At 42.9% G+C, this 24417-nt stretch overlaps 1 protein-coding gene across 6 annotated transcripts in view; it reads left to right on the top strand.

Moving 5' to 3' along the window:
• Positions 1–3606: 3606 nt before the first annotated feature.
• The window catches only part of pfkpa (phosphofructokinase, platelet a), a 37675-nt gene continuing 16864 nt past the window's right edge, over positions 3607–24417 (top strand). For 2 of the 6 annotated variants that reach the window (XM_041861937.2, XM_041861941.2), the window contains exons 1-10: positions 3607–3865; positions 6995–7068; positions 10220–10300; positions 10712–10901; positions 11580–11745; positions 11858–11902; positions 12102–12210; positions 12933–13028; positions 18217–18309; positions 19033–19158. In XM_041861937.2, the coding sequence (XP_041717871.1) occupies positions 3769–3865; positions 6995–7068; positions 10220–10300; positions 10712–10901; positions 11580–11745; positions 11858–11902; positions 12102–12210; positions 12933–13028; positions 18217–18309; positions 19033–19158 (1077 nt within the window). In that variant the 5' untranslated portion in view covers positions 3607–3768. Of the gene's footprint in view, positions 3866–6994; positions 7069–10219; positions 10301–10711; positions 10902–11579; positions 11746–11857; positions 11903–12101; positions 12211–12512; positions 12609–12932; positions 13029–18216; positions 18310–19032; positions 19159–24417 lie in introns of all 6 variants that reach the window. The other 4 variants (XM_041861938.2, XM_041861942.2, XM_041861940.2 and 1 more) reach the window with 3 other exon arrangements.

Genomic DNA, 24417 nt, shown 5'->3' on the forward strand with positions numbered 1-24417 from the left:
ACAGGTGTGGTATCCCAGAAACAGCATCACTTTGGTATAAAAGTACCATGGACTTGCAACGAAGAGCATCACGAAATCATCATCTAAATCAAGGAACCGAACCAGACGGAGCATCTTACTGCTGAGAAAGGACATCTACTCTGAGGTAACGTTCACTTATTTTTTTATACATTCTGTTGATGATAGAAAAACATAACATTTTAGGACAAAATCATTATTATAACCTTCAATGGATCTGACCATTCTAGATGATAGATATACTACATAACCAAAAGTATGTGGACACCTGCTCGTTTAACATCTCATTCCAAAATCATGGGGATTAATATGGAGTTAATATGGAGTTGGTCCCCCCTTTGCTGCTATAACAGCCTCCACTCTTCTGGGAAGGCTTTCCACTAGATATTGGAACATTACTGCGGGGACTTGCTTCCATTCAGCCACAAGAGCTTAGTGAGGTGGGCACTGACGTTGGGCGATTAGACTTGGCTCGCGGTCGGCGTTCAAATTCATCCCAAAGGTGTTCGATGGGGTTGAGGTCTGGGCTCTGTGCAGGACAGTCAAGTTCTTCCACAACAATCTCGATAAACCATTTTTGTATGGACCTCACTTTGTGCATGGGGGCATTGTCATGCTGAAACAGGAAAGGGCCTTCCCCAAACTGTTGCCACAAAGTTGGAAGTACAGAATCGTCTAGAATGTCATTGTATGCTGTAGCATTAAGATTTCCCTTCACCTAGCCCGAACTATGAAAAACAGCCCCAGACCATTATTCCTCCTCCACCAAACTTTACAGTTGGCACTATGCATTCGGGCAGGTAGCGTTCTCCTGGCATCCGCCAAACCCAGATTCGTCCGTCGGACTGCCACTGCTCCAGAGTCCAATGGCGGCAAGCTTTACACCACTCCAGCCAACGCTTGGCTTTGTGCATGGTGATCTTAGGCTTGTGTGCGGCTGCTCCGCCATGGAAACTCATTTCATGAAGCTCCCGACGAACAGTTATTGTGCTGACGTTGCTTGCAGAGGCAGTTTGGAACTCGGTAGTGAGTGTTGCAACCGAGGACAGACGATTTTTATGCGCTTCAGCACTCAGTGGTCCCATTCTGTGAGCTTGTGTGGCCTACCACTTCGAGGCTGAGCCATTGTTGTTCCTAGATGTTTCCACTTCACAATAACAGCACTAGCAGTTGACCATGGCAGCTATAGCAGGGCAGAAACGGTGTCACGTTGAAAGTCACTGAGCTCTTCAGTAAGGCCATTCTATTGCCAAGGTTTGTCTATGGAGATTGCATGGCGGTGTGTTCGATTTTATACACCTGTCAACAATGGGTGTGGCTGAAATAGCCGAGTCCAGTAATTTGAAAGGGTGTCAACATACTTTTGTATATATAGTGTATCAACGTATCTTATTAAAATCTAAATACACCTTTATTCCAGGGATCATGTGTTGGATAAGAGTTGCTGTCATCTGTGTTCTGATAAGCCTGGTGAAGGCTCAGAAAGAGTGCTTTAAACTTGTTGTATGGCGCGATCTCCTCCACAGCTTAAACAGCTTGGTAAATATCCTATACAATGCATGAATATAGTATACAATGATACATTTAAAAATTCATGCATAACCTATCCACAAAATATTTTTCGATATCCTTTCCACATCCATGTGACAATATGCTATGTTTTGTACCTCTCATCAGGGCAGTAAAATCTCCCATGAGTGTGTGCATCACTATGATAAGGCCAGTCTCTGTGATCCTCAACTGATGCTCGGTCAGGTAAGAGAAACAGGTTGACATTGTCATGAAATAGTCCATCACTTTCCATGTATATGATTTTGACCTCTGTAATAAAACATAGGATCACTCAAATTAAACTGCTCCTAGATGCCTATTAGCCTGGATCCAACTTCAATTGCTAGGTTTTATCATTGTTCTGAGCAATTGAGTTTGGATCCAGGTTGATGTGTTTGATAGCCTACTAACATAATTAAATCAGGGAGATACAGAGTTTGAAGTGCTTTTCTCTATTTTCAACAGATGGAACACAAAGAGGTAGTTCTGGCTGACATCATGAAGAAGGCTATGATCATGTATGAGAAAAGCCCTCACTCTCACAACTTCAGGGAACAATTGGCCATTGCGCAACATAAGCTAACATCTTGTGTGAGTGGCTAGAACAAGCTTTCGCCTGTATTGCTAAGATCATATTCACATTTTAGTTTTCCACTTGTTCTTTTAAATTTACTCATAACTCACATTTATTCTGACCATAGGCAGTGGCACAACTTCCTTCAAATGCTGACCATGAGCCAGTGACTACATGCTTTAACAAACTTGAGAATTTTCTCAAACACAAAAAGGTCAGTCTCACAATATTACAAGTGATCAAATGGTGTTGGATAGACTGAATCCAATATGTGATGACAATGGGCAGTAAATGACAAATTAAGCTGATTATAAACTGTTATATCTTATGCAGGCTCATCTACAGTGTGCATGGGAGATTATCCACATCACAGTCAGAGAAATCCTTCAGAGATTTGAGAACCGCACCGTCAGAGGACTACGGCGAAGATGATGATTGAATCATTTTGTTCATTACAGCAACATTGAAAAAAGATAGCTTTGTATTTTAATTAATTTGTATTGTTTTATTGGGGGAAAACATGTGTTAGGGCCTGTTTATCAAATAAAAATATGTTGATTGAAATGTTAGAGGTATGCAATCATTTTTGGAGTGTGTTATGAAACTTTAACTTTTATGTTGTTTGATATCCTTGGTAGTTTGTGCATTTGGCCACCAGATGGCGACAACGCATATTGAACAAACATGCCACTAGAGGGTGCAAATATCTTGCCAAATTTATCACATACATTTTATTATAGTGGCATGAATGTTGTCTTAATTTATAAAGAATAAGATACAGTTTCAGAATGGCAGTTTAAACTGGTCAATGTGGAAATATGAGGCTTCATTCCAAACTGCAAAACCACCCTGATGGACTGCATAACATAGATTAACCTTTATATGATGGGTTTGGGGGCACCACTACAAATGAATAACAACACACACACGAACGCACATGCACCCACGCACGCACACACACATACACGATACAGAGGGAGAGAGACAGAGAGAGACAGAGAGAGAGAGAGAGAGAGAGAGAGAGAGAGAGAGAGAGAGAGAGTCAGCCATTCTGAACGTAAATACCAGTGGTAGCTTTGAAAGATTAAGGCATCTCAGGTATCTGCAGAGTAGGTTAATTTTTTTGCTCAACAGTTTTGAGTTTTGAATAATATAGGTAAATAACCGAACTCATGAAGTGACCTGTCTTTTATGGGCAGCCTTTATTCATTCAATGTGAGCATCCATCAAAATGTGATTAGGCCTATTCAATGTATTGCCACATACAGTAGTTTACAGTTAGGTTGGCCTACAACTGTATTGCTCATAGGTAGCTCCCATTTCATCACCTAATCCGCCCACCCACAAGTCTCCGATTGGTCCAAACACGGAAAGGTGTACGTGAATCGAAAGCTCATTTGCTGACGATTATGTCAATTTATCGCGAACTCGTCACTCTATGCAAATCGCTGACTAGCCTACAGTACATGCGGAACAGACAGTTGGAGAATATCGGGCACGGGTAGGGAGAGAGGAAAGGGGGCGGACGACAATTTTAGCCCTCCATTAACGGCACAATTTATACTGTTTGAAATATAACTGTACAACTACCAATTTAATCATAAGAAGAATTGAAAGCCGCAAACATGGCACAGCCAGACAACCAAAGCAAGAGATTCTTTGAGAGTCTGTCGGGAGCGGGGAAATCCATCGCAGTGCTGACTAGCGGAGGGGATGCTCAAGGTAAGGTTACTGTGACAGATGACAGCGCGAGAGAATGTACCCTGTGACATTGTATCAGTGTAGAGGGCGAAAAGCACCCATTTGAACTGAAAAGAAACACATTGTTACATTGTATATTGAATCAACTAGCCTTGATACAATGTTTCAATAAAAATAGCAATTCTTTGAAGTAATGTTACAGTAGCAGATATCACAGGCGCAGTTAGCATTTTGGTAGCTAGCTAGCTCTGATTATCCACATATGGAGCATTTTCTCACCACCACTAGGCCAGCTGCAAGCTCCCGTCAAGGTGAAACACATATGCCGACATAGCTAGATAGCTCGACGTCTATTCGATTATCAGGCCAATCATCTGATTTGTATTGATTTTACACATAACATTAACAAAAATTATGACACCGGGCTACGTGTGGAGAGAGGAGAGGTGATTTAATTTTCGAATTCTTGCCACTGCATTGCAGAGTTTCGTTCTGTTAGTGTGATCACGTACTGTAGCATTTGTCCTTTAATAATATTGGTATGCTTCATAGTAATATGTTACATTATAACATCGGGTTGATGAAGGAATTAGTGAGGATGACGACGACTCCTCCCAACCAGGAAGTCACTAAAAACGATGGTGTTCATGCTGCTATCTTCATCATTTTAAAAACGTCTGAAAAGCAGACGTTCACTATGATGATTATTCTGAACAAGAATGTCATTTAAATATGTTATGGGACTGCAATAAGCTTCAGCGATGCCCAAGCCTGTGTGCGTTGCCTACGTGAGGAGCAGCAGGCATCATAGCAGGCTGCGTCAGAGGAAACCCATTGTCATATGCTCTGTCTACTGTTACTTTATGAATGTGGCTTGTGCCTTAGTCAAAATAGGGCCATTTTTCATGGTTATCAAACGAAGAAGAAGAAGAAGCTCTAGGAATCAGCTCAAACGACTTGAGTGAGTCATAGAGAAAGCAGAACAGCTTTCAAGATTGCTGCAGTAGGCCTTTGCTTATAATATAACTTTATTATGATAGGCCTACTGCAGCAATATTGACTAATGAACCTTGGTTGGAAGCCTATCTATATTCCACACGGGCCATCACATTGCATTGCAGTATCTATTTGAAATGCCTTTGCCCACACACCCCTACAATGAAGACCAAATGCCCTTACCCAATGCACTGCAGGATACTACATGATGGTCATCACTGTAAAAATGGTCCCTGTAAATCTACAGCATTATACTGGCAGCAGAGTTGCCAGTTAAATACTGTAGTTTTGCTTTACGGCAGGGTTGCTGTAAAATGTTTTACAATAAGAAAAACTGTGATGAATTATACAATACAGCTCTATCTGTCTGTCTGTCTCACTCACTCATTCACTCACTCACTCACTCACTCACTCACTCACTCACTCACTCACTCACTCACTCACTCACTCACTCACTCACTCACTCATCTGGCAGCATGAGGTTGGTGCCTGAAACTGAACATTTGAATCTCCATTGGGCACAAGGTATTACTGTAAAGAAATACTGTACTTTTTGGAGGAGTCTTCCAATTCCAGATAATAACAGCATTATTTGCATTTTACCCATAATGCATTTTACTGTGCATTCTACAGTGTTTTAATATTGAAATTACAGAAAAGTCATACAGTGCAGTCAAGATGCCTTTGACTCAGCCAGGAATGGCCAGGAGTACACTGATCGATCCCCTGTGGGTGGGAGGCTTTATAATGCCATAGCAATGTTGTCTACCTCACTGCGCTGCAGGGTTCACTGTAGCTGCAGGCCTTACTGCACAGCCTCTGTTAGGCCCCAAACATGAGTCTTTGGCCTCAGAATGTACAACTAGAACTCATCTGGAGGATCAGAGAGCATTCAGGCCGTCTGAAAACAACTTAGAGCCATGCATGATAGGAATGTCAGCTTCAGAAAGACATCCCACTGGGCACAGATGCCAGCTCAATGTCTAGTTTTGATGTAAATTTGGTTGAGTTGTCAACTAATGTGAAATCAACAAAACATTTCAAAATATAATTGGAGTTAAGTTAAATGTTGGGAGAAAAAAAGAAAAAATTCCCTTACGTTGATGACTTTTTGCAAATCCAATCAGTTTTGGATGTTGATTCAACGTCATCGCATTCATTTTTTTAGTTGAAATGACATGGAAACAACGTTGATTCAACCAGTTTTTGCCCAGTGGGATGAGTCAGTCAGACTTGTAGCTTACAATACCCATATGTTCTCTCTGGCTCTGCCGCACTCATAATCAGATGGTTTACAAGAGGTAATATGAATATAACTATGCTATTCATATGAATGTAGTTACATAACAGAACAGAGATGATCACTTGACTTGTAAAGTGGCAACTGATGATCCCTTTATGATGATTATGCGTGAAGAACTATGGATCTGTCATTATGTAATAGCTTTTATAATACACTCAATATAGGCTAGGCCCTATGAGGTTCATTTAGAGAAGTCTGTACCTGTTCTTATCATTTTTTTTCTCCCCTGCTTTCTTGCTTTCTCTTTCATATCCTCCTGATGGTCAATCTCAGAAGTGTGTTGCTTAGTAACAGCTTAGCCTAGCTACTATGACACTGTGAAACCAAACGTTTATCAGATTGTGGATAAGCGCCTCCCCCGGGCCTAGTCAGCCAAGTTCCAAGGATCTGCATGGTCTACAGCACATTAACCATTATTCCTACTGTCTAAGAAGTTAGGTTAACCTGACATTAGAATTCTAGGCACAGAACAACATCTTTACAGTTCTCTCCAAAGCAACTGAATATGGCAGTGGGAACATGGCAGTGGGAGACTGGGATTCCTGCAGTGGAAGCGGACTGCACAGTGTTGGGATTTTTGAAAGCGAGGCTCTTTCTTATGGTGATAAAAGATTCAGACTTCGGCCTGAAAGGGGGCATGCCATTACATGTTGAGCTATTCACCACTTACGCTCATAAGTGTATGCACAGGAATCATGTGTTTCATGTGGCCATACGTTCTCTTGTTGAATATAATTAGGCTATATAGGACATGTCGCTACAGAAGTCTTAAGCAGTATTCAAATGTTGCTATTTAAAAATGCCTTATTCAAGAGAGTGCGAGTCAGTCGTTTTGTTTTTCTCTTGGCTAGGAATGAATGCTGCTGTCCGGGCAGTCGTTCGAATGGGAATCTATGTGGGAGCCAAAGTTTACTTCATTCGTGAGGTGAGTCTAGACACTCTGTATACACAGCAATACTTTACAAACCAAAAAAGCATTCCTTACCCAAGGATACGTCAACAGGTGTGACGATCCAGGCAAAGAAAGAAATAGGAGCACTCTGTCTGCATTGATCTGAGTTTTATTCATGGGACAAAATACTTTATAAACACCTTACTGAGCTGAATATGTTCCTACCACCCAGGATGGTTTTGTATGTAGACAAATAAAGGCTGACTGATGAACATTTGGAATCTCCTCAATATTAGCTGATTAGAGGCTACCACCCATCATTTGACCTGCTCTTGCATCCATAATGTGGAAGCCGAATTACAAACAGAAGGATACATGGCTACAGTAGGCTACAAGGCAATGTTTGTGTTGTATATTCTAATCTCTGGATGGAACCAGACCATCTATTTCACATATAGCCTACACACTGACAACTGGGCTGTGTTCTGCTTATGCCTAGGTCTAATGATGACCCATATGTTGAATTAATTATGAAATGTTAATCCTCTATGCAGCTCATTTCCTGAGTAGTTCAGGGCCTAAAATGCCTGCTCATTCTGTCATTTGTGTACATGGTGGTCTACACTGTTATGTCACCGACTAAAGGCATTAGTCGACAGATCACATGTATTTCCCTCTAGGTCTGCTCAGGTAATCTGTTTGGCTTCCATGTCCGTTTAAACAGGATGTGAAAGCCAAAGACCTGATACACAGTATGACATATTTGTTTTATACAGTGAGGGGAAAAAAGTATTTGATCCCCTGCAGATTTTGTACGTTTGCCCACTGACAAAGAAATGATCAGTCTATAATTTTAATGGTAGGTTTATTTGAACAGTGAGAGACAGAATAACAACAAAAAAATCCAGAAAAATGCATGTCAAAAATGTTATAAATAGATTTGCATTTTAATGAGGTAAATAAGTATTTGACCCCCTCTCAATCAGAAAGATTTCTGGCTCCCAGGTGTCTTTTATTCAGGTAACGAGCTGAGATTAGGAGCACACTCTTAAAGGGAATGCTCCTAATCTCAGTTTGTTACCTGTATAAAAGACACCTGTCCACAGAAGCAATCAATCAATCAGATTTCAAACTCTCCACCATGGCCAAGACCAAAGAGCTCTCCAAGGATGTCAGGGACAAGATTGTAGACCTACACAAGGCTGGAATGGGCTACAAGACCATCGCCAAGCAGCTTGGTGAGAAGGTGACAACAGTTAGTGCGATTATTCGCAAATGGAAGAAACACAAAAGCACTATCAATCTCCCTCGGCCTGGGGCTCCATGCAAGATCTCACCTCGTGGAGTTGCAATGATCATGAGAACGGTGAGGAATCAGCCCAGAACTACACGGGAGGATCTTGTCAATGATCTCAAGGCAGCTGGGACTATAGTCACCAAGAAAACAATTGGTAACACACTACGCCGTGAAGGACTGAAATCCTGCAACGCCCGCAAGGTCCCCCTGCTCAAGAAAGCACATATACAGGGCCGTCTGAAGTTTGCCAATGAACATCTGAATGATTCAGAGGAGAACTGGGTGAAAGTGTTGTGGTCAGATGAGACCAAAATCGAGCTCTTTGGCATCAACTCAACTCGCCGTGTTTGGAGGAGGAGGAATGCTGCCTATGACCCAAAGAACACCATCCCCACCGTCAAACATGGAGGTGGAAACATTATTCTTTGGGGGTGTTTTTCTGCTAATGGGACAGGACAACTTCACCGCATCAAAGGGACGATGGACGGGGCCATGTACCGTCAAATCTTGGGTGAGAACCTCACTCCCTCAGTCAGGGCATTGAGAATGGGTCGTGGATGGGTATTCCAGCATGACAATGACCCAAAACACACGGCCAATGCAACAAAGGAGTGGCTCAAGAAGAAGCACATTAAGGTCCTGGAGTGGCCTAGCCAGTCTCCAGACCTTAATCCCATAGAAAATCTGTGGCGGGAGCTGAAGGTTTGAGTTGCCAAACGTCAGCCTCGAAACCTTAATGACTTGGAGAAGATCTGCAAAGAGGAGTGGGACAAAATCCCTCCTGAGATGTGTGCAAACCTGGTGGCCAACTACAAGAAATGTCTGACCTCTGTGATTGCCAACAAGGGTTTTGCCACCAAGTACTAAGTCATGTTTTGCAGAGGGGTCAAATACTTATTTCCCTCATTAAAATGCAAATCAATTTATAACATTTCTGACATACGTTTTTCTGGATTTTTGTTGTTGTTATGCTGTCTCTCACTGTTCAAATAAACCTACCATTAAAATTATAGACTGATCATGTCTTTGTCAGTGGGCAAACGTACAAAATCAGCAGGGGATCAAATACTTTTTTCCCCTCACTGTAACTCTATGGTTTAATTTGCGACCATTCTGGTTGCATTGGCTATGCTCCTATAAACATTGGTAGTCTGTGCTGCCTGGAGTTTTGATTTGGTAGCACAAGTCCGCCTAGAAGTATATTGACCCAGATGAACATTGAATGGCAAAATTATGTTTGTGCCATTTGGAGTAGCCTAAGCAAAGTTGCTACATTTGTATCGTTTCGTGTCGATAGGCCTACGCTCTGGCTGTTGTTACATTTGTATAATTATTTGAGCGGTACAAAGTTGGTGCATTGTATCATTTCAACTCACCTGTGAGGGTGAACAGGAAATTCAGCAACTCTTGGAGGACAGTATAAGTTAAAAGTCGAGTTGACTACTTGACAGTGGAAGTTTTACAGATCAAAAAATGAAGGAGGCTTTTTTATATATTTGAAAATGTCATCCTATGGGTTCAGGGACCAATACAAATGGGAATACAAACAAAACATGATGTGATTGGTAAATTAGTTCCAAAAATCTGACTGAATTTGAAATGACAAAACTTGTGCTATTTCATATTGTTTGGTGGTGCTAACCAGTGCTACCAATAAAAAAAAAGTGTATGCCCTGCTTATTGTAATAGTAGCCTACATCTTGATTAATTTAATATCTTGGACAAGGACATTTCTAATTTGATTCTATGCAGGGATAAGACATGAAGATAATGATTAATATACAAGCTGCATGTCAGTCCAGATATTACAGATAGGGGGGGGTTGTTAAGCCTGAGAAGTGTGTGTGCATGTGTGTACTTTATGTGACATCTATGTTGTATCTACAGGGATATCAGGGTATGGTAGATGGTGGAGAAGAGAACATAAAGGAGGCCAGTTGGGAAAGTGTCTCCAGCATGTTACAAATGGTGAGTACTGTACCATCCATGTAGGACAGAAATACACTACCAGTCAAAAGTTTGAACACTCCTACTCATTCAAGGGTTTTTCTTTATTTTTACTATTTTTTACATTGTACAATAATAGTGAAGACATCAACACTATGAAATAACACATATGGAATCATGTAGTAACCAAAAAAGTGTTAAACAAATCAAAATATATTTTATATTTGAGATTCTTCAAATAGCCACCCTTTTCGTTGATGACAGCTTTGCACACTCTGGTAATGTAGATGACCACACACTGAATCACAGTAGCCTATTTACAAAACCAATAGACATAGACATAGCAATAATTGATTGGTGTGAGTAGGCATCTTGCATCTGTGCTGTTTTTTTACATCCACGTTCAATGTTTGTGTAATGCCATCATGCCAGGGTGGCACCGTCATTGGCAGTGCCCGGTGCAAGGAGTTCCGGTCCCACGAGGGGCGTCTGAAGGCAGCCCACAACCTGGTGCAGCGTGGCATCACCAACCTGTGTGTGATCGGAGGGGACGGCAGCCTCACTGGGGCCAACCTCTTCAGAGAGGAGTGGAGCGGACTGCTGGAGGAACTGGTCCAGCAAGGTGGGGAATTGGGCTCGTTTTGTTTTTTACCAGGGACAGGAGAGGGGTTAGGGAAAAAAGATTGCAAGGTGGGGACTGGCACTTTGTTTCTAGTGGGGACAGGAGAGGAGTTAGAGAGAGCGGGATGGCAGAGAAAAAGGTGGACTGCAGAAGGGTTTGTTTGTAGTGGGGACAGACAGGGGCATGAGGTAGGGGTCATTGAGAGAGAGCTTAGAGAAAGGTAGGGGCTGTATAGAGAGAGGTCATACTGACAGGGTGACATATTGACCCTGAAAAGAAGTGGAAATGTCAAGTTTGGTAATGTGGTAGGCTGAACAGTCTTAAAAGTGTATTTGCAGATGAGTTAATCCATTGTGAGCTTTCTGCTAGAACAGGATAATAAATCCCCAAATGTTTTTAATCTGAAAGGATTTGTCCGGGAAGGCAAAAACTCTGTCCTCTGACATTGTTTTTATTTGAGAATGAATTGGTCGTAGTTTCTCATTGTGTACCTGTGTTGTCTGTTTCATATCCTACCTCAGAATGGAGCTACAATGTCAAGTTAGTCTTTCTGCATAGAAGTTATGGCTAATCCCGCCTCACATTGAAGAGACAGGGATCTTGGAATAAATAGCTTTCTTTTATTTCAATCTTTGTCACAAAAGTATATAATTGTATTGTTTTTAAACGTTGCAACAGGGTTGATTAATGAAGATGCTGTCCAGAAGTATTCAGCCCTGCACATCGTCGGGATGGTGGGGTCTATCGACAACGACTTCTGTGGCACCGACATGACAATTGGGACGGACTCTGCCCTGCACAGGATCATAGAGGTGGTGGATGCAATCATGACCACTGCACAGAGGTTAGCAATAGTAGCTTTAACAAAAGTTGTTCGAGTTTTTACTTTATCTGGGTTAGTTGTGAACATATGATTCTCTCAAATGTCATCTTCTCAATCGCTATCTCTCTTTCAGCCACCAGAGGACATTTGTGCTGGAGGTCATGGGCAGGCATTGTGGGTAAGACAGACACAGACTTTTAAACGTATTTAAACATTGATATGCTAACACACCTTATGTGTGACCTTGTGTGTGAGTTCAGATCCGTCCTGTGGGGCCAATGGGTGCTGTTTTATGACTAGTGTGTGTCCGTGTTTGTGTGTCCGTGCGTATGTGTGTGGGTGTGTGTCTGTGTGTGTCTGTGTGTGTCTGTCTCCAGATACCTGGCCTTAGTGAGTGCCCTGGCGTGTGGTGCTGACTGGGTGCTGATCCCTGAGATGCCCCCTGAGGACGGCTGGGAGGAGAAGATGTGTCAGAAACTATCTGCGGTAATGTATTAACTTGGCACTCCTTTAACCTCACAACACTTCTCACTAATATGTAATGCTCTTTCACTATCCAGTTCGCTCTGTTTCGTTGTTGTAGTATATATTGAACAATTTACAATAAATTATTACTTTTAGAATAAAATGAAGTTAGCCTAACCAAGAATTGCAACAAGTTCAGTTCAATGTCACATAAGGCTAACATTGAGATACGATCTGATCTGCAGTTATTTGGTAATGTTACAGTAATTTACTTGTGTGTTATTGTGCTGTTTTCTGTTTGGAAATAAAATGTTATGGTCCAGACTCGCTCCAGGGGTTCAAGGTTGAACATAATCATAGTGGCTGAGGGAGCCATTGACAGACATGGGAAAGCTATAACCGGTAGTGTTGTCAAGGACGTGAGTACCTTAGCGTGTTACAGGGCTAAAACCAAAAGTACGGAGGCCCAACAGCGTCAAAACAGTCCACTGGCAAACGAGCAGAGTATTATGGGGTTGGTGTCATATTATGTGTTGACACCAAGTTAGTAAATTATTTGATAGTAAGGAAATTTTCAAATAAAGAGATTATGACAATCTTTGGTTAAATATGTCGCCAAGAATTAACACTTGCTCTCTGGTCCATGGACAATTTTCTCACTGTCTGGCCCTCTGTCTTTTGCGAGCCAAGCCAAACCTCTGTTTTAGTTTCTGTCATGTGTCTTCCATCCCTCCCTCATATAGAACCGGGCAGGAATGAAAAGGCTGAATATCATAATAGTAGCCGAGGGGGCAATTGATTGTAACAACAAGCCCATAACAACAGACCATGTCAAGGATGTAAGTACAGCTATCTCAGGCCTATAGCAGACAACTCCTGCTAGGCCTCTATTGCTACCCTACTGCCCTTGGTGTGGCTTCACTCTCGCTGACTGTGCCCTCTGGTATGAATGCTCTGATGCACACACACACTCTGTGGTAAGACAGCATTCACCACTGCTTCCTGAGTGGCCTCAAACTTAATTTACAGCTCATAAACTGCTTTTCCCTCTACCATCTTGATTTGCTGTATGACAGCTTACCCAGATACGTTTTAGTAACCTACAGTGCCTTGCAAAAGTATTCATCCCCCTTGGTGTTTTTTCCTATTTTGTTGCATTACAACCTGTAATATAAATTGATTTTTATTTGGATTTCATGTAATGGACATACACAAAATAGTCCAAATTGGTGAAGTGAAATTAAAAAAATAACTTGTTTCAGAAAAATAATTACGGAAAAGTGGTGCGTGCATATGTATTCACCCCCTTTGCTATGAAGCCCCTAAATAAGATCTGGTGCAACCAATTACTTTCAGAAGTCACATAATTAGTTAAATTAAGTCCACCTGTGTGCAATCTAAATGTCACATGATCTCAGTATATATACAGTGGGGATAAAAAGTATTTAGTCAGCCACCAATTGTGCAAGTTCTCCCACTTAAAAAGATGAGAGAGGCCTGTAATTTTCATCATAGGTACACGTCAACTATGACAGACAAATTTAGGAGAAAAAATTCCAGAAAATCACATTGTAGGATTTTTTATGAATTTATTTGCAAATTTGGTGGAAAATAAGTATTTGGTCACCTACAAACAAGCAAGATTTCTGGCTCTCACAGACCTGTAACTTCTTCTTTAAGAGGCTCCTCTGTCCTCCACTCGTTATCTGTATTAATGGCACCTGTTTGAACTTGTTATCAGTATAAAAGACACCTGTCCACAACATCAAACAGTCACACTCCAAACTCCACTATGGCCAAGACCAAAGAGCTGTCAAAGGACACCAGAAACAAAATTGTAGACCTGCACCAGGCTGGGAAGACTGAATCTGCAATAGGTAAGCAGCTTGGTTTGAAGAAATCAACTGTGGGAGCAATTATTAGGAAATGGAAGACATACAAGACCACTGATAATCTCTCTCGATCTGGGGCTCCACGCAAGATCTCACCCCGTGGGGTCAAAATGATCACAAGAACGGTGAGCAAAAATCCCAGAACCACACAGGGGGACCTAGTGAATGACCTGCAGAGAGCTGGGACCAAAGTAACAAAGCCTACCATCAGTAAAACACTACGCCGCCAGGGACTCAAATCCTGCAGTGCCAGACGTGTCCCCCTGCTTAAGCCAGTACATGTCCAGGCCCGTCTGAAGATTGCTAGAGTGCATTTGGATGATCCAGAAGAGGATTGGGAGAATGTCATATGGTCAGATGAAACCAAAATATAACTTTTTGGTAAAAACTCAACTCGTCGTGTTTGGAGGACAAAGAATGCTGAGTTGCATCCAAATAACACCTTACCTACTGTGAAGTATGGGGGTGGAAACATCATGCTTTGGGGCTGTTTTTCTGCAAAGGGACCAGGACGACTGATCCGTGTAAAGGAAAGAATGAATGGGGCCATGTATCGTGAGATTTTGAGTGAAAACCTCCTTCCATCAGCAAGGGCATTGAAGATGAAACGTGGCTGGGTCTTTCAGCATGACAATGATCCCAAACACACCGCCCGGGCAACGAAGGAGTGGCTTCGTAAGAAGCATTTCAAGGTCCTGGAGTGGCCTAGCCAGTCTACAGATCTCAACCCCATAGAAAATCTTTGGAGGGAGTTGAATGTCCGTGTTGCCCAGCGACAGCCCCAAAACATCACTGCTCTAGAGGAGATCTACATGGAGGAATGGGCCAAAATACCAGCAACAGTGTGTGAAAACCTTGTGAAGACTTACAGAAAATGTTTGACCTGTGTCATTGCCAACAAAGGGTATATAACAAAGTATTGAGAAACTTTTGTTATTGACCAAATACTTATTTTCCACCATAATTTGCAAATAAATTCATAAAAAATCCTACAATGTGAAGAAAATCTCATTTTGTCTGTCATAGTTGACGTGTACCTATGATGAAAATTACAGGCCTCTCTCATCTTTTTAAGTGGGAGAACTTGCACAATTGGTGGCTGACTAAATACTTTTTTTCCCCACTGTACACCTGTTCTGAAAGGCCCCAGAGTCTGCAACACCACTAAGCAAGGGGCACCACCAAGCAAGCGGCACCATGAAGACCAAGGAGCTCTCCAAACAGGTCAGGGACAAAGTTGTGGAGAAGTACAGATCAGGGTTGGGTTATAAAAAAATATCTGAAACTTTGAACATCCCACGGAGCACCATTAAATCCATTATTAAAAAATGGAAAGAATATGGCACCACAACAAACCTGCCAAGAGAGGGCCGCCCACCAAAACTCACGGACCAGGCAAGGAGGGCATTAATCAGAGAGGCAACAAAGAGACCAAAAATAACCCTGAAGGAGCTGCAAAGCTCCACAGCGGAGATTGGAGTATCTGTCCATAGGACCACTTTAAGCCGTACACTCCGCAGAGCTGGGCTTTATGGAAGAGTGGCCAGAAAAAAGCCATTGCTTAAAGAAAAAAATAAGCAAACACGTTTGGTGTTCGCCAAAAGCCATGTGGGAGACTCCCCAAACATATGGAAGAAGGTACTCTGGTCAGATGAGACTAAAATTGAGCTTTTTGGCCATCAAGGAAAACGCTATGTCTGGCGCAAACCCAACACCTCTCATCACCCCGAGAACACCATCCCCACAGTGAAACATGGTGGTGGCAGCATCATGCCAAAAGGCATGTGGGAGACTCCCCAAACATATGGAAGAAGGTACTCTGGTCAGATGAGTTAGTTAGTTAGTTAGTTAGTTAGTTATGCACGCTCAAGTTTTCTGCTTTTTTGTCTTATTTCTTGTTTGTTTCACACAACAATTATTTTGCATCTTCAAAGTGGTAGGCATGTTGTGTAAATCAAATGATACAAACCCCCCAAAAATCAATTTTAATTCCAGGTTGGTAGGCAACAAAATAGGAAAAATGCCAAGGGGGTGGATACTTTCGCAAGCTACTGTACATGTCTAGCCAGGCCCAGTGGCGGCTCCTGAAAAAATTCTCAGGAGGGGCAATTTTTCTGATGATTTAGGTGACCTACACACATTTTTAAAAAGATATGTCCAGCAACAACATGAAGACAGGGGCAGCATATAAGTCAATACCAGAATCATTTATTGACTGATCTCAGGGAGTGCTCCTAATCTCAGCTTGTTACCTGTATAAAAGACACCTGTCCACAGAAGCAATCAATCAATCAGATTCCAAACTCTCCACCATGGCCAAGACCAAAGAGCTCTCCAAGGATGTCAGGGACAAAATTGGAGACCTACACAAGGCTGGAATAATAATAATAATAATAATATGCCATTTAGCAGACGCTTTTATCCAAAGCGACTTACAGTCATGCGTGCATACATTTTTGTGTATGGGTGGTCCCGGGGATCGAACCCACTACCTTGGCGTTACAAGCGCCGTGCTCTACCAGCTGAGCTACAGAAAGTGGATACTCATGGATGCGCATCGCAATTGTAAAATGTCAACACAATTGGAGACACCACGTCATTTTTGGAGACATGTTATTGACAGTAAACTATTGTAGATGCGACTGCTAACTAAATAAAACATTTTAGCTGGCTAGCTAATCATCTTAGCTAAATGTGGGGCAAACAATTCAGTTATTTACCGTTAATTTGAGGGATTGGGGTGAAAGAAATCGAGTTACATAGTGATACTTTACGATATACTGTATTGACAATATCGCAATATAACCATATCCACCCTGTCCAAAGTCTCTACTTGGTCTCAGTTCTCCAGTAAACTTGTGATTATCAACACTAACCTCATCGTTGTGGCGGCGGACAGCTAGCCTGTATCCCTCATCCAGTTGAGTGGCAATGTTATTTTTTCGTTCGTACCATTTTTTGGAAAATCCTCGGGTGTAGGACTTCCCCCTTTAGTAGAAACCTGTTGAATTATTAAATTTGGTCTGGGAGGTCCTAATTGTTTCGTTGCCAATTTATCTTCATTTGTTCGCCGACAAAAAGGAAATTCTTTCAAAGACACAATCGAGTTGCACTGAAGCCTAGCCATGTTGATAGTAGTAGTGAATTGATTGACGCTGCTACCCTCTCTTTTCTTAGTTACGTTCATGTGACGAAAGCGTGAAGTGCAAGCCCACAGACACCCATTGAGATTGTATTGAAGGCTCTGAAATTTGAAAAAAATAGATTTTACATGGGAGTCTATGACAGAAGTTCTGGGCGATTTTCAATCTGACTGAAATCGCCCCAAAAAGGGGGTGGAGCCATTTGAAGCACGACTTTAGCCTGATTCGACATTTAGTGGCAGTGTGGCACTGTGGCAGATCAGACGTATAGATTACAACACTGATAACTACTGTTGCCGTGATATAATTGATTAGAAAAAAAATCCCTTCCTTTTCCCGCTTTGGCAGTGCGTCGCCCATATCGCCCTATTGAACAGGCCGTCCCTGCCCAGGCCTATGGAACGCATTGTAAAGAGATACATTTTGTACAAAACGCATCAGCACAGCTGTGAAATAGACATAAATGGAAAATAATTTAATTGCATTGTTAATAATTTAGAAAATTAAGTCCTTTATAATCTAGCACAGGATGACACAAGAATTTAGGCAAAGCATTTAATCCAGCTTGTGCTTGAATGTCTTTTTATTTATTTAGTTGTATCACATTTTGAAAGTCAACCTTTTTTAAGCTTGGGATCTTTGGTCTGTGCATCTTATAAAGACCCCACTAACATGACTGAAAATAAGGAGGATAGATTGCATGTGCATTGTGTTTTTACCTTTGCTCAACCCTTCAGCTTGTGAGAGTATTTTCTCTTCGTGGTTTATTACAAATGTGTGTGTGTAGAATATCTTATGTAAAATAGACCTTCATAAAAATAGAACAATTCTGATAGTTTACTTACAGTACGTGAAGAAAAAAAAAAAGTGCTTTAGTATTTAGCCTAGTATTAGATCTAGCATTAGTATTTCGCATGACCATTACTCCTATACCATTACTATAGGACAGACTTTAAAAGATTGTCGCTAAAACATGGTTCCTGTTGTCCCAGCTTGTTGTCAGATGCCTGGGGTTTGACACCCGTGTGACAATCCTGGGCCACGTCCAGAGAGGAGGAACCCCCTCTGCCTTCGACCGTATCCTGGTAGGTATTCTGACCGTATTCTGACCATATTCTTGACCGTTTTCTACATCTACAGTACTATAGTGTTCTAGGCTGGTCCCAGATCTGTTTGTGCTGTCTTGCCAAATCCTATGCTTGGCGTGATAATGACCATAAAAGCTGAGAGGACAGTACAAACAGATCTGGGACCAGGCTAGTAGTGTACAGCAGTCCCACTAGATTAATCCTGTGGAAGACATGCACTCACTAGGCCTGGGGAGGAAACAACTGCTGGTTTTAGGTTAAGCACATTAACAGATTTGATGGCAAGGCATGTGTGCTGATGTAGGCCTACTGGTGTATCATAGAGAGAGGGAGAAATCCAGGGCTGAAAAGCTCTTCCATTTTGCCTACATCCTCTGAAATACAACAAATGAAAAGAGAAAGCGAGAGAGCATGAAAACATCCAGAGGAAGAGAGAGAATCTGAGGGAGAAAGAGTGAAACAGAGAGTGAAAGAGCTAATCCTTGTGTGAGCTCAGGCAAAGAGGAAGAAATGTCGGTATCTGTTTAATGTGGTCCTGTTTGGCTCAGTTGCTAAGAGCATTACCCTAGCAATGCCAATGTCTTGGGTTCAATTCCAACAGGGATCACCTGCTGTACATGTACTAAAATGCACTCGCTGTATTGTACATTGCTCTAGAGAAAAGTGTCTAGCTGTGGCATCTTTCCTATCTTATGATGTGTGGCTGTGTGTCCTCTCCAGGCCAGTCGTATGGGTGTGGAGGCTGTCATTGCCCTGTTGGAGACTACAGCTAACACACCAGCCTGTGTGGTCTCTCTGTGTGGAAACCAGGCGGTGAGACTGCCTCTCATGGAGTGTGTACAGATGGTAGGTAGACAAGAGTACTGTAGCCAGGACAAGGCCTCTTACTACTACACACATACATACATACACACACACACACACACACACACACACACACAGAGGAATGAGAGAATTGCCTGATTGGAAACATAAGTGCATAAATTGGGATCTGGGATAAGTGTTGTTTTGTTCTCTGAGCAAGGTGTTTTTTTGGTTCATCGTTATCCAAGGCATGTGGCTGCCAGTTGCTATTTTTTTTATTTATTTTTATTTCACCTTTATTTAACCGGGTAAGCCAGTTGAGAACAAGTTCTCATTTACAACTGCGACCTGGCCAAGATAAAGCAAAGCAGTGCAATAAAAACAACAAACACAGAGTTACAAATGGAATAAACAAAACGTACAGTCAATAACACAATAGAAAATCTATATACAGTGTGTGCAAATGTAGTAAATGATGGAGGTAAGGCAATAAATAGGCCATAGTGCAAATTAATTACAATTTAGTATTAAGACTGGAATGATAGATGATGTGCAAATAGAGATACTGGGGTGCAAATTAGCAAAATATATAACAATATGGGGATGAGATAGTTGGGTGGGCTAATTACAGATGGGCTGTGTACAGGTGCAGTGATCGGTACGCTGCTCTGACAACTGATGCTTAAAGATAGTGAGGGAGATAAGTGTCTCCAGCTTCAGAGATTTTTGCAGTTCGTTCCAGTCATTTGCAGCAGAGAACTGGAAGGAATGGTGGCCAAAGGAGGTGTTGGCTTTGGGGATGACCAGTGAAATATACCTGCTGGAACGCATACTACGGGTGGGTGTTGCTATGGTGACTAATGAGCTAAGATAAGGTGGGGATTTGCCTAGAAGAGATTTATAGATGACCTGGAGCCAGTGGGTTTGGCGACGAATATGTAGTGATGGCCAGCCGACGAGAGCGTACAGGTCACAATGGTGGGTAGTATATGGGGCTTTGGTGACAAAGCGGATGGCACTGTGATAGACTACATCCAATTTGCTGAGTAGAGTGTTGGAAGCTATTTTGTAAATGACATCGCCAAAGTCAAGGATCGGTAGGATAGTCAGTTTTACGAGGGCATGTTTAGCAGCATGAGTGAAGGAGGCTTTGTTGCGAAATAGGAAGCCGATTCTAGATTTAACTTTGGATTGGAGATGCTTAATGTGAGTCTGGAAGGAGAGTTTACGGTCTAACCAGACACCTAGGTATTTGTAGTTGTCCACATATTCTAAGTCAGACCTGCAGAGGGTAGTGATTCTAGTCGGGTGGGCGGGTGCAAGCAGCGTTCGATTGAAGAGCATGCATTTAGTTTTACTAGCGTTTAAGAGCAGTTGGAGGCCACGGAAGGAGTGTTGTATGGCATTGAAGCTCGTTTGGAGGTTTCTTAACACAGTGTCTAATGAAGGGCCAGATGTATACAAAATGGTGTCGTCTGCGTAGAGGTGGATCTGAGAGTCACCAGCAGCAAGAGCAACATCATTGATATACACAGAGAATAGAGTCAGCCCGAGAATTGAACCCTTTGGCACCCCCATAGAGACTGCCAGAGGTCCAGACAACAGGCCCTCCGATTTGACACATTGAACTCTATCTGAGAAGTAGTTGGTGAACCAGGCGTGGCAGTCATTTGAGAAACCAAGGCTATTTAGTCTGCCAATAAGAATGCGGTGATTGACAGAGTCAAAAGCCTTGGCCAGGTCGATGAAGACGGCTGCACAGTACTGTTTTTTATCGATCGCGGTTATAATATTGTTTAGGACCTTGGGGGGCCATGGGCAAGTTTCAGCGGAGGGTGCAGAGCTGGTGGCTGGGGTAGGGGTAGCCAGGTGGAAAGCATGGCCAGCCGTAGCAAAATGCTTATTGAAATTCTCGATTATCGTAGATTTATCGGTGGTGACAGTGTTTCCTAGCCTCAGTGCATTGGGTAGCTGGGAGGAGGCGCCCTTATTCTCCATGGACTTTACAGTGTCCCAAAACTTTTTGGAGTTAGTGCTACAGGATGCACATTTCTGTTTGAAAAAGCTAGCCTTTGCTTTCCTAACTGATTGTGTATATTGGTTCCTGACTTACCTGAAAAGTTGCATATCGCGGGGGCTGTTCAATGCTAATGCAGTACGCCACAGGATGTTTTTGTGCTGGTCAAGAGCAGTCAAGTCTGGGGTGAACCAGGGGCTATATCTGTTCTTAGTTCTGAATTGTTTGAATGGGGCATGCTTATTTAAGATGGAGAGGAAAGCACTTTTGAAGAACATCCAGGCATCCTCTACTGACGGAATGAGGTCAATATCCATCCAGGATACCCGGGCCAGGTCAATTAGAAAGGCCTGCTTGCTGAAGTGTTTTAGGGAGCGTTTGACAGTGATGAGGGGTGGTCGACTCATTACGGATGCAGGCAATGAGGCAGTGATCGCTGAGATCCTGGTTGAAGACAGTGGAGGTGTATTTAGAGGTTAAATTAGTCAGGATGATATCTATGAGGGTGCCCATGTTTACGGATTTAGGGTTGTACCTGGTAGGTTCCTTGATAATTTGTGTGAGATTGAGGGCATCTAGTTTAGATTGTAGGATGGCCGGGGTGTTAAGCATATCCCAGTTTAGGTCACCAAGCAGTACGAACTCTGAGGATAGATGGGTGGCAAGCAATTCACATATGGTGTCCAGGGCACAACTGGGGGCTGAGGGGGGTCTGTAGCAAGCGGCAACAGTGAGAGACTTATCTCTACAGTAGATTGCAACTCTGCCCCCTTTGGCAGTTCTATCTAGACAGAAAATTTTGTAATTCGGGATGGACATTTCTGAATTTTTGGTGGCCTTCCTAAGCCAGGATTCAGACACTGCTAGAACATCAGGGTGTGCTAATGCAGTGAATACCTCAAACTTGGGGAGGTGGCTTCTGATGTTGACACGCAAGAATCCAAGGCTTTTACGGTTACAGAAGTCAACAAATGATAGCGCCTGGGGAGTAGGAGTGATACTGGGGGCTACAGGGCCTGTGTTAACCTCTACCTCACCAGAGGAACAGAGGAGGAATAGACTAAGGATACAGCTAAAGGCTTTAAGAACTGGTCTTCTAGTGCGTTGGGTACAGAGAATAAAAGGGGCAGATTTCCGGGCGTTGTAGAATAGATTCAGGGCATTATGTACAGACAAGGATATGGAAGGATATGAGTACAGTGGAGGTACACCTAAGCATTGGGTAACGATGAAAGAGGTAGCATCACTGGAGGTACCGATTGAGCCGGTCTCTGCGTGTATGGGGGGTGGGACAAAGGAGCTCTCTGAGGCTGGTTGAGCGGGACTGGAGGTTCTACAGTGAAATAGTACAATAAGAACTAGCCCAAACAGCAATAGGCTAGGCATATTGACATGGGAGAGAGGCATAACGTAATCACAGGTGTTATTCGAGAGGACTAAGACAACAACTGGTAATGGCGACGAAAGTTTGGGCTGAGGCTAAACATATAAACAGGATAGGGTACCGTGCAAAAGAACAGTCCAGCAGGCATCAGCTGTGTAGCTGAGTGATCATAAGGACCAGTGAACAGCAATAGCTATGTCCGGGAGCAGTTTGTAGGCTGCTAGAGCACAGGCGAGCAGGAGGCATGGCTGTTGATTGCGCGTGCTAGCGGGCCGGGGCTAGCAGATGGAACTTTGTGGTCGTCGCAACGGGAAGCCTGTTGGAACCACATCAGACGATTACGTCGGCAGACCAGTCGTGATGGATCGGTGGGGCTCCGTGTCGACACTAGGAGGTCCCGTCCGGTTGACAGAGCGGTAGATAGCCGGGAGATGGGCCTGGCTCGAGGCTAGCTCAAGGCTAACTGGTGCATCGGGACAGTGGTGAATTAGCCAACAACAGCCATTCGGTTGCAGCTAGCTAGTTGCGATGATCCGGTGTTAAGGTCCAGTGATTCATTGATTCCGGCAGAAAATCCGATATGCTCTGGGTCGATAGCACGCTGTGCAGACCGATAATTGTCCAGGCTAGAGCTGGCTGGTAGGTAGTGCAGGCCACGGACAGTGGTGAAGACCGCTAACGGTGGCTAATAGCAAGTATTCATGGCCTGCGATGTGATGATGTAATGTCATTTAAGCCTGGCTAGTTCAACTACACCGGCTATTCCCCCAGGGGTACAGTTGAAGTCGGAAGTTTACATACACCTTAGCCAAATATATTTAAACTTAGTTTTTCACAATTCCTGACATTGTATCCTTGTAAAAATTCCCTGTCTTAGGTCAGTTAGGATCACCACTTTATTTTAAGAATGTGAAATGTCAGAATAATAGTAGAGAGAATTATTTATTTCAGCTTGTATTTCTTTCATCACATTCCCAGTAGGTCAGAAGTTTACATTCACTCAATTAGTATTTGGTAGCATTGCCTTTAAATTGTTTAACTTGGGTCAAACGTTTCAGGTAGCCTTCCACAAGCTTCCCACAATAAGTTGGGTGAATTTTGGCCCATTCCTCCTGACAGAGCTGGTGTAACTGAGTCAGGTTTGTAGGCCTCCTTGCTCGCACACGCTTTTTCAGTTCTGCCCACACATTTCTATAGGATTGAGGTCAGGGCTTTGTGATGGTCACTCCAATACCTTGACTTTGTTGTCCTTAAGCCATTTTGCCACAACTTAGGAAGTATGCTAGGGGTCATTGTTCATTTGGAAGGCCTATTTGCGACCAAGCTTTAACTTCCTGACTGATGTCTTGAGATGTTGCTTCAATATATCCACATCATTTTCCTTCCTCATGATGCCATCTATTTTGTGAAGTGCACCAGTCCCTCCTGAAACAAAGCACCCCCACAGCATGATGCTGCCACCCTCGTGCTTCACGGTTGGGATGGTGTTCTTCGGCTTGCAAGCCATCCCCTTTTTCCTCCAAACATAACGATTGTGGCGGGAATGTAGTCATAGCGGGTTGTACACCTATCAGTTGGTGTCCAGTTCCTGGAGGAGGAGAAGGAAAGGACGTATTCGTTTTGTGGCACCATAGAGTACATGGCTCCAGAGATCATCAGGGGGAAGTCTGGTCATGGAAAGTCGGTGGAGTCTGGGGATCCTGATGTTTGGTCATTATGGCCAAACAGTTCTATTTTTGTTTCATCAGACCAGAGGACATTTCTCCAAAAGTACGATCTTTGTCCCCATGTGCAGTTGCAAACCGTAGGCTTTTTTATGGCGGTTTTGGAGCAGTGACTTCTTCCTTGCTGAGCGGCCTTTCAGGTTATGTTGATATAGGACTCGTTTTACTGTGGATAT

Source organism: Coregonus clupeaformis, chromosome 23, assembly GCF_020615455.1.
Source record: "Coregonus clupeaformis isolate EN_2021a chromosome 23, ASM2061545v1, whole genome shotgun sequence".
NCBI classification, from domain to species: Eukaryota; Metazoa; Chordata; class Actinopteri; order Salmoniformes; family Salmonidae; genus Coregonus; species Coregonus clupeaformis.